The sequence below is a fragment of the Orbicella franksi genome, chromosome 9, assembly GCF_964199315.1.
Source record: "Orbicella franksi chromosome 9, jaOrbFran1.1, whole genome shotgun sequence".
Classification (NCBI taxonomy): Eukaryota; Metazoa; Cnidaria; class Anthozoa; order Scleractinia; family Merulinidae; genus Orbicella; species Orbicella franksi.
In genome coordinates, this window is record NC_138153.1 from 18630565 (window position 1) to 18641337 (window position 10773).

At 39.9% G+C, this 10773-nt stretch overlaps 1 protein-coding gene across 3 annotated transcripts in view; it reads left to right on the forward strand.

The window, feature by feature from the left end:
• Positions 1 to 10489, forward strand: part of LOC145497731 (uncharacterized) — a 63247-nt gene extending 52758 nt beyond the window's left edge. For 2 of the 3 annotated variants that reach the window (XM_081477573.1, XM_081477572.1), the window contains exon 3: positions 5991 to 10489. In XM_081477573.1, the coding sequence (XP_081333699.1) occupies positions 5991 to 10360 (4370 nt within the window). In that variant the 3' untranslated portion in view covers positions 10361 to 10489. Of the gene's footprint in view, positions 1 to 1616; positions 2382 to 5990 lie in introns of those variants that run through there. The other variant, XM_081477571.1, reaches the window with a different exon arrangement.
• The last annotated feature ends 284 nt before the right edge of the window (positions 10490 to 10773 follow it).

Here is a 10773-nt window from a genome sequence, read left to right on the forward strand (position 1 = left end):
AAATTCCGAACGCACTAACCCAATGCTTCCACTCACTGTAAAGGTATGAAGCCTCCGCGTTAAAAGGTGTGGTTCCTGGTGAGGAACGCTCCATTTCTCCTTCGTGTACTTCAGCCGGTTCTGGCTTTCCTTGTTTGGATTCTTCTGAATTTAGGTCGTCAGCTGACTGTTCTGGATTTTGACCTGTTTCTTGTGCGCTTTCTGCACGTTGGATTTCTTCCTCCTCGTCGCCAGTGTGTTGTGTAGTCATTTAGGACATATTACCTTTACTAAGACAGAGAAAACCTCCCTCTCGTGTCACGTATCTAATCTGCTTTTATTCATCATTTCATTCCCTATATTCGGTACAATTCTACTTTCACGTAGAACCAGTACTTTTACATCATGCGGTAGTTTCACAATTTTTCAGTGACGAGTAATCGGCTTAATAGCATAACGATGTTGCTATGGTAATCAATACACTACACATGTACATCAATGGAAACCTATAAACATGACCTAGTTTTGTTGAAGTTTACTGCGCTAGTGCTCTAAAGCTACTGAGGAGTGTTACCGCGATGCACACGAGCCCAGAGTTTTAATCTCAGATTTATGCAAGATTGTGGCCCGGTTTGGTCAAGCCCGACTAAGCTAACCCAAGAATAGAGAAAATTTTTATTTGAGTTTTGTAACTTTAATTTTCGGTGAGGGTTTCTGTTTCTATTGTTTCTCCTTTATTTCTGAGTCTGAATTATCTAAAACTTTACAAGACATAAGCTAGTAGCAAAAAATATTTTTGTACAAAAAAAATTAATACTTCGATGAACTTTTAATCCTGGGTTAGCGCTAACCGGCTTTCGAACAACCCCGTGGCCCTTAAGAAGATTAACACCGCCGGAGGGCGAGTGTCATTGCAGATCGGACGACATCATATTCAAGAGACTTGGCAAACAGGGGCTCAAGCAACACTCATGCACAATATATAATTGTTAAAGAACAGTTTCCTTTTCAACGAATTATCATATTTTCCTTAGCCGAAGGTGTAACGTTCGAAACTTCATTTTTCTGTTTCGAATTTGTCACATGCCATTTTATCTATATTATTAAGTCTCAAAGCGTTTCATTCGACCCTTCGACATGGTACTAATATTTCTTTCATTTCGAATTAAGCTGCCTACCAAACAGTGAAGAAGCTTGAATCTAGAAAAATCAAGGAATATTCTAATGACTAGATGACACGTGCTTGCGTGTCAATGTGCATTTTAATACATACAGTCGAAGCTGTCGTAAGCGACCACCTCGGAAATTCGAATGAGCTCTCGCAAGTAACCGCGGTGTAAAACAATGGAGGGTGGTCGCTTACGGGAGCTTAAGAAACCCATTAATAATTCGCAGAAGAAACTAATGTTTAATGAGTGTCTTTATATCTGATATAGACACGGGTAAACGTTACATTTATTTTTTTAGACCAAAATAACCATTACCGCAGTGTGCAGTTTCATTAACGTTTTGATTTACATGTAAGCTTAAAAGACTCTGAGCGGTCGCTTACAAGAGTTAAAAAAAAAAAAAGAAAAGTCCAGTTAGTAATCGCAAAATGGTCGTGGTCGCTTACGGCAGCGGTCGGTTACGAGAGCTTTTCACTGCAAAGTCACAGTTCAAACGGGTTTCACAAAGGTGGTTGTAACTAGAACTGGTCGCTTAAGAGAATGGTCGCAAGGAGAGCTTTCCCATTTCCGAATTATATTAGCGATATCTTTACTGAGTAAACGCTTCGTCATGGTTATTAACCTGATGTTGATCCCTTATTTTACTTTCAGTAGCATGTGATGATTCACGAAAATGGAAACTTTACTATACTGCAAAGACCTAACTGTGCAAGTGACTATTGCTATAAAATTGATTACTAGACAAAAAGCAAATGTTTTCTTTAGAACCCTGTCATGCCCTATACCTGTAACCAACACTTTTGTCATCGGTGAAGGTTTCATGTAAAGCAACCTGACTGCCAAGCTGCCCGGCGCAAAACCAAAATTTTGCATTGAAACTGAAAGATTCGGCAAAACCAAACATTCAGTGATGTCCCGTCAGCCTTTTATAGAATAGAGTATGACAATAATTATTGAACAGGGATTGGTGAAGAAATTTCTTCCGAGCTTATGAATATCATTATTTCAATTATTTAGACTGACTGCTCATCCCCTTGAAACATTTCGGTAGCTCTTTCATCTCCACAAGGTTTCTTAACTCTAACCACAGAAGAAGACAAGTTTAATGTAACGACGTAAACGGGAAAACATTCGAGCTGATTGCTCCGCGTTCCTTGAAGCATTTGACGATGGCTTGTTGGTGGACCTGCACTGTACTTCTTCTGGGTTTGATGCTGTCAATCCGCAAATCAGGTAATTAAAATATTTGTTGTATAGCAGCGTACAGTGTACGTATCCTACAACTATTTTCGCTGAAAAGTTTCTTTAAGGCGGCAACGTAAGAACGTTGTTGTCTGGTGGTTATGACCAAATACTAGTAAGAGACGTATTTACGATTTTTAACGTGATCAGCTCCTCTCAAGGCGTGGTTTATAAAACAATAATCTGGAGTGGTGCTTCAAGTTCTAATTCTGTCGGTACAATAATGTTTTATCCAAATTTTGAAGTTTTCGTGATATTTCAATTTGCGTGTCTCTGATATACTGGGTCTTGCAGGTATAATTTTGTTTGTAACAAAAAACCGAAACAACGCTAGCTTCCTTAGTCATGGGGAACGGTGTGAGCAGATAGCATTTGAGCGCAAAATTAATATACCAGTGATCGATTGGCTATTTCTTGTTTTTGATTTTTTAAATATTTAAAATAGACCGCACTGATCTTGTAATATTTCTCTTAAAAACAAAGAAATAACAAAACCTCCTATGGAGCGGTCAGTTTTCAATTGATTCGCGAAAGCATACTATGATCAGGCAATTACTCTGGGTTTGGTTTAGGTTTTATTGCCGTTAGAGACTGGTTGAGTAGTCTAACTGGTAAGTAATTGGTTTGATTTTGGTTTTACGATAGTCAATTAAAAACCTCTATATAATGTAAAAATTCAAGAGAGTACTACATCAAAGCATATATTATAATACGACTATGCTTTCCAAGGGTGTGGCAATTGAACATGTACCGTGTCTATATGTTAACCCACAGTATTCTTAGACCAAATCAATCTTAGTTATTTCACACGCTTTCGTGCTGTCACTATAAAATTAAAGCAAAGACAAGATGGAACTTTTAAAATGACACTTCTTTAGGTTTTCATGTTATTAATGTTGAAAGCGAAATTTTCAACAAATCGGCAGAAGCCCCGAGCTTCCCTCTTTTTCCATGTTTCCTCCAGGCGAAGTTTTGCCCAGTTTACTCAGCGAAACCAATCACTGCGATTTAACGAATAAAGTTCACTCTATTGAATTTCCGATAAAAGTGAAAGTTACCGGTTGGCGGAGACAAGAGTTTTGGTTCAGTACATAGAGGATATTACACGGTGGGGAGAAGATATGAATTTTACATTCGAGTGGCGAGAAAAATATCTCACGGGTGAACGCTTTCGTGCTGTCACCACAAAATTAAAGCAAAGAAAAGGTGGAACTTTGAAAATGATACTTCTTTAGGTTTTAGGTTAGGGTTTTTTAGGTTTAGGTTTTAGGTTACGTTAGGTTTAGGTTTTTTCTTAGGAGGCAGTGTAGCCAGGTGGTTTAGGGCGCTGGTGTTGTAATCCGGAGGTCCCGGGTTCAAGGCCTCCGCCCTGCCACTTGCGGAAATTGTTTCGCGGTAGTCCCGAGTTCAAATCCACGGTCACGCTTTGTGAATAGCCAGCTGATCTGCCTCCTACCAGTTGGGATTTTTAACTATGTTACGTTTATTTGAAATATCTGTTTCCTTTGTTTCAGTGGCATGCCTGTAAACTAGCTAAGCTTAGTGCTTGTACAGCTAGGTGCATGACCACTATAAATAAGATTTACATTACATTCCATGTCATGTTATTAATGTTAAAAGCGAAATCTTCAACGAATCAGCAGAAGCCCCGAGCTTCCCTCCTTTTCCCTGTTTCCTCCAGGCGAAGTTTTGCCCAGTTTACTCAGCGAACCAATCACTGCGATTTAACGAATAAAGTTCACTTTATTCAACTTCCGCTAAAAGCGAAAATTACCGGTCGGCGGAGACGAGTTTTGGGTCAATACATAGAGGATATTACACGGTGGGGAGAAGATATGAATTTTATATTCGAGTGGCAAGAAAAATATCTCACAGGTGAAAGCTTTCGTGCTGTCACATCAAAATTAAAGCAAAGACAAGATGGAACTTTTAAAATGATACTTCTTTAGGTTTTCATGTTTTTAATGTTGAAACCGAAATTTTCAATAAATCGGCAGAAGGCCCGAGCTTTCCTCCTTTTCCATGTTTCTTCTAGGCGAAGTTTTGCCCAGGTTATTCAGCGAAACCAATCACTGCGATTTAAAGAATAAAGTTCACTCTATTCAACTTCCGCTAAAAGCGAAAGTTACCAGTTGGCGGAGACAAGAGTTTTGGGTCAGTACATAAAGGATATTACACGGTGGCGAGAAGATATGAATTTTATATTCGAGTGGCAAGAAAAATATCTCACGGGTGAGCGCAGCGAACGAGTGAGATATTGTTCTTGCCACGAAAACATAAAATTCATATCTTCCTCTTCCGAAAATTTTCAAAGATAACCGAACGTTGCCGAAGGTCACCGAAGATTGCCGAAGACTTTCGAGGAAGACTCGAAGATGTTTCGACGCTACACTAACAAATTTAAGTACAATTTAAGAGGCAAGCTTGATATCAGTGAAATCATCGATATCTTCACTAGTGAGGATATAGAAAATATGCCACTCGAGTCCCGGATGTGGTTTCGCATGAATTTTACGAGTGGTGTATTTTCCAGTAAAACACTCCTGTCTATATAATAAATCCAGGTAGTCGCATACACCCGGTAGTCGGTGGAGTTTCTTTTTCTCGCTAACAAGAAATAGTATTACCCCAAATGCTCCCAAAACATGTCGCAAAAAGCTAAATCATAAATTTGCACTAAGGCCTTAAATCAATCTCATTCTATATCGTGGAGAAGTAAGTGGAAAACTCAATAAACACATCAAGCCCGTTCTCTGAAGTCAACTAGATGTTAGCGAGACTGAGGCAAGTAGAAGTTCGGCCGGCAACAAATCGGAATCAATATCCATGCCAGATAAAATGAAACACTCGAAAAATAGCTGATCGTTTTGAAAATCCTTGTGAAAGTGCATAACCCTATGACTGACGAAGTCGCTGCGGCGATCTTGAGACTGGGGCAAACAGCAATAAAGACAGGGTTTGCCACATCAATGCACCAACTAGAAGTTACCGTAACACAGTAACTGTTGCAAGTTTGGTTATAAATTGGCGTAATATCAGAGTTCTGACATATTCAAAACACCTGTTTAAGAATTTTCCGTGTTCAGTAGACAGATATAAATGTGTTAGAAAGCTTATATTCGCGCCTCCTTTCTGTAGGTTTCCATTAAGATTCTGCTTCACCTGTTGACCTTCCATTAACTTCATGTTTGGCGTGTCTGCCCCCCTCTCAAAACAACCGCCGCGACCATGAAACATCCTACGTGTAACAATTCATGATCAACATGCACGAACTTCATTTTGTTAGCTTTTACGCCATCCGATTAATTAAGCACTGTTTCCTCCAAAACTGCAGTGGTGTGTGATCTGTCCTCTGACATAATAATACTAACGTGAAAATATAATGGATGATAAATTAATGACAAGTTCTTTGAAAGATTACCAAGGTGCCTTTGTTGTGCTTTTTTATTTATTAAAACAGATAGAAAGGTAAGAAATTATAACCTGTGAGAGCACGTATCGATTAGTTTTAACCCAACCACGTGCACTAGCTGAGATACTGACCAGTCAGCGGTGACTAATTTTGTTTCCTTATTTTCTTTAAACATTGCCAAATCTCAGACTCAAATGATGCCAAACTCAAGAGCGTTTATGTATCACTTTATGGAAACGACTCCAAAAGTTGCGGCTCTCAGAGTCAACCATGTCAGTCGATTGCACAAGCCGTTTGTCAGGTCCAAGCAGGCGGACAAATCTACCTTGACGGAAAAGGAACCGTTCAGCGTCCATACAACTGTTCAAGCAGTCTTCCGGATAGTTCTGGTATCATCATTAGCAAGAATCTGACTATGAAAGCCTTCTACTCGACCCCTAATGTCTTCTGTGTGGAAGGATTTCATTTCCAGAAGACAAATGGTGAACAGCAGGCATTAAGGCTTGAGTTGTCAGGGATCGCTTTTTGGACAACACCTCTTACCTTTGAAGACTGGCATCAGGTTAAAATTATCAACTGTTCTTTTTATAACACCCCTAGAGCTTTGAGCATTCAAATACACAACACCATGGCTTTCCGGCTGGATATTGAAGGATTTTCATCCTTTCACAATAATTCGCAATGTATCAAACTCCTTTTACTGGAATATATCGGAAACAAAAGCCGCTTGATTTCCATTAATATCAGTAACACACATTTCGAACAAAATGGACTTTATGGCGTACAGAGATCTGAAAGAGGAATTATGAAGATAGCATCCAGCGATCACAAAACTTTAAAACAAGTAGATGTTCACGTTTTCTGTGAGAAGGTCAAGTGCGCTAAAAACCAAGGTCCTTTCGTACACCTCAACGTTTCAACAGCTATTACAAATGAGACATACAAAGATCTTGAGCTAAGCTTTAACAAGTTACCTTCCCGGAAAAACTCATTGGATAAGAAACCAAAACTTGCTGTGAACAGTCTGTGTTTCTCAAATGCAAGAAAAACTCGAGCAAAGTTTGTTAAGCTGAAGTGCCGTAACTATCGGTCCGTCCAGTGCATTAAAACTCAGTCTGACGAAGCAGATGTAGATGTTCAGGACGCCTTTTTCCACAAGCAGTCTACAATGAAAACAGCTGGCTCATGCATATCTATCGAGGCTAATATCCGTGCTTCGTTAAGAATTTTAAACTCTATGTTTAAAGAAAATGAAGCTGACGCCGGCGGATCCCTCTTTGTCGATAGCCCTGATGGTTTCTTATACGTCAACCTTACAAACGTTACATTCACCAGATGTAGAGCAAAGAAGTACGGATGTGCAGTAACAATTGGAAAACCCTCCTGGCGTGGACATCATAATCAATCAAGTCCGCAGAAACTACATTTGACCTTCCGAAATGTAACCATTGAGCGATGGAAAGGTAAATATTTCAAATGCACAGCTGTCCATGTTTTGCTAAAAAGTGGAAACGTTACAGTAGAAGAGTCCAAGTTTCATAAGAAAACGCGAACGACAGTCGAAGGCGCTTTACGTGTGGTTACCACTGGAGGTGAAAGTAATATATCCGTTTCCAAATGCACTTTTAAAGACGAAGCTGTAAAAGCGAGGAAAGGGTTCATTGTCGAGGTAGTTGCTGGGAACGGTAATGCAGGCATCGTAACGATAGCAGACAGTTTCATAATAAACAATGCAAGTGCAAAGAAAAAGGTGGCTCTGTTTATAAGTCCCAAATACCGCATTAGACTGGTTAACATCACATTGATCGCGTTTCGTTGCGGATTTCGTGGAGTATCATCATCTCCTGCAAATACCTCATTTCTAGTCGATATCTCCATTGATAACTGCAATTTTATTAATAATGTGTATGATGTAAAATTGGCAATCTATGATCCAACATTTGCCAAAGTGCTTGTCAAAAACACTCTTTTCACCAGCAGTAGCAGTGAAACAGTGAAAAACAGTAGTGAAACATATGCCTTTGGTCTCCTTATTCCACCACTTAAACACAACATTTCTTCAAGGGCCGTCATCGAGCTTGATAACAATACATTCCACTCCAGACCCTCGAGTTATTTGGTTCTTTTCTTCGAAGGAGATAAAAACGTGACAATCAAACGTACGATATTTCGTAACTGCATCAATGCCCACCGATATAAGTGGTCTCACAGCAACCGGAGTGGGATTTTTTACAAGACTGCTACTGGAGCTATTTCAATTTTAACAAACCCAGACAAACCTCGGATTTTGGGTTGTATTCTCTCAGATTCCTCCAAGGAGATTTACCCATCATGGACATACGACAGTCGTGTGGTATTTGAAGATAGCATCTTTGTGGAAAATGTGGGGTTGGATTCTGGAGCAGTTTACGTCAGTAACGGTTTCACGACATTTCGAAGATGCACCTTTCGCAACAACTTTGGCATTCGAACTGGACATATCTATTCCGCCTATGGAACTGGACAAGTAGATTTTGAAGATTGCTCATTCGCCACAACAAATAACGGAATGACAATTTCTAAACTCTCTACATTCAATAAACCCACCTTCCTATATTCCGATAGCGGAGGTCCTATAAAGCTTAGAAATACATCTATGATCTCGATGGATTCAGAGAGAAATTCCTTTCCCATGCTTGATATATCCAGTGGAGGATACGTCGGCATAGACGAAACATCGAAGTTGCAGTGTAGCGAAGGACAACAGCTTCTATTAGAAAATGCAACACACATCGTATACACGGAGAAAAACGGCAGCTTATGTCCATTGAATGTCACAGTTCTAAAGTATTCTTGCACATCCTGCCCCGCTGGTTATTACAGCCTCCAAAAAGGCACATCACGAGGTTTAGATGTAGCTGCTGCTGTTGAGTGTCTGCCATGTCCGTTTGGAGCCAAATGTATTCAAAGTAACATAGCTGCGAAACCAAACTTCTGGGGCTACCAAGATTCAAACTTTCCACCAGCGCTGCAATTTATTGCTTGTCCAGAACATTACTGCCCTTCTAAAGATTCACAACATTACAACAGTTGTCAAGGTAACAGAAATGGCACCCTCTGTGGACAATGTGCGGAAGGGTTCAGCGAAACTCTGTTCTCAGCTGAGTGCCGAAAATCTGCAAAATGCAACAAATATACTGTATGGATCCTGACAATATTACTAACAGTTACATTGGTACTTTATCTTTTAATAAAGCCTCCAATCCTAAGTTTCCTTGGAACCCAGATCTTATGGTTTAACAGAAGGGTAGTGAATCAGTCAAGAGATGACTTGGGCGTCGTTGAGGATCCGCCAGAGCATTTAGACAGTGGATATATAAAAATTACCTTTTATTTCTACCAAGTTGCTGAGCTCCTGATGGTCGGATCTATAGAAGAATGCTTTCAGAAGATACCGTTTATGTACTTCTTGATTGCTGCTTTTAATTTCCAGGTTCGAACCCTCAACAAAGGAATCGGATGCCCTTTTGTAGGGTTAACTGCGGTCACAAAGCAATTGTTACTCTCTGGTACTGTGTTCTTGGCAATGTCTGAAGTTGTCATCATTTATGGCGTCCATTCTGTGATAAACATAATAAGAAGAAAAGAGAAACCAGCCCTCATCCATTACATGGCGGTTATCATGGAAGTATTGCTGCTGGGATATGAACGACTGGCAGAAACGTCTCTTACGCTAATGCACTGTGTTTCGATTGGACCTGGAAAGCGGCTTTTCATTGATGCAAATGTCCCATGCATGCAGTGGTGGCAGTATCTCCTTCTGGCCTATATCATAGTTTTTGTGATTCCTTTCATCGTTGTTCTTTACTGGGGATCGTCCAAGCTCTACAGGGTTTCTGTTACTGCAACTGAGTTTCTTGCTGCGTGCATGATTCCATTGCCATTTCTTATCTACTGGTTTGTTATAGCAATTTTGAAAAGGAGAAACGAAAATTCCACGAATGCACAAGTTGTCAACAAAGATGTTTTGGAAATACTTCATGGTCCTTTCCGTGAACCACAGGTTGATGATAAAGGAACACTCTACTGGGAGAGTGTGCTGATTGGTCGAAGATTTGTTCTCCTTGCTTGCCAAGCGTTCATAACAAACTTGATGTTGCGTATGGTTTCCATGGTCAGCGCATGCTTCCTGATGACCATTCATCATGTTATAAAGAATCCATATCGTGATCCACTGGCCAACAAAGCTGAAACACTGTCCCTCGCTGCTTTGTCTATCATTGCCGTAATCAATTTGGTAAAAGCAACCTTCATCTCATATGGTGTCGCTCTTGATGGCCCAGACATACCTTATTTGGAAACCCTGGAGTGGTTTGAGGTGTGCACCTTAACATTTGCCCCAGCATTGGTGTCTCTGTTGGTCACTTTCGCCATTTTGTCGCAGCTCGCAAGGCTCGTGGTATTTCTAGTCAAGAAATGTTATTGCACCTGGCGGCAGTTTCGTTCTCATCGATGGATCATACACCAACTGAGGGAACCTCTTTTGGATAATGCTGAGCAGAACAGTGAGGACAATTAAGACATATATATGTAAATTTTTGCCTGTTGATTTATGCTGGGTAACTGAACATGTTTGTTTTGATCCCACAAGAACTCTTACTGAAGACTGTCCAGAAATTAGGGCATACAAAATAAAGCGCAATGTAGAAAACTGTCTTAGTAAATAACTTCGATTGAAACTCAAAGTATATTAAATCTTAATCAGTCTCTTTTCTTGCCACTGAGCATGTAACGGACAGAGGAATATAGCCTTATTCCTGGCTAGAGCCCACCTTCCCACTATAGTCGTAAAGGGATGGATGATAAAACAGTGTGAGCTGATAATTGATTTGCTTAATATTAGAATAATAAAATATAATATGAGACAAGAGTAATTTGATTCTAAATTCAATTTGCGACAAACGTTTATTTGCTATCGTGAAGAAAATTGTT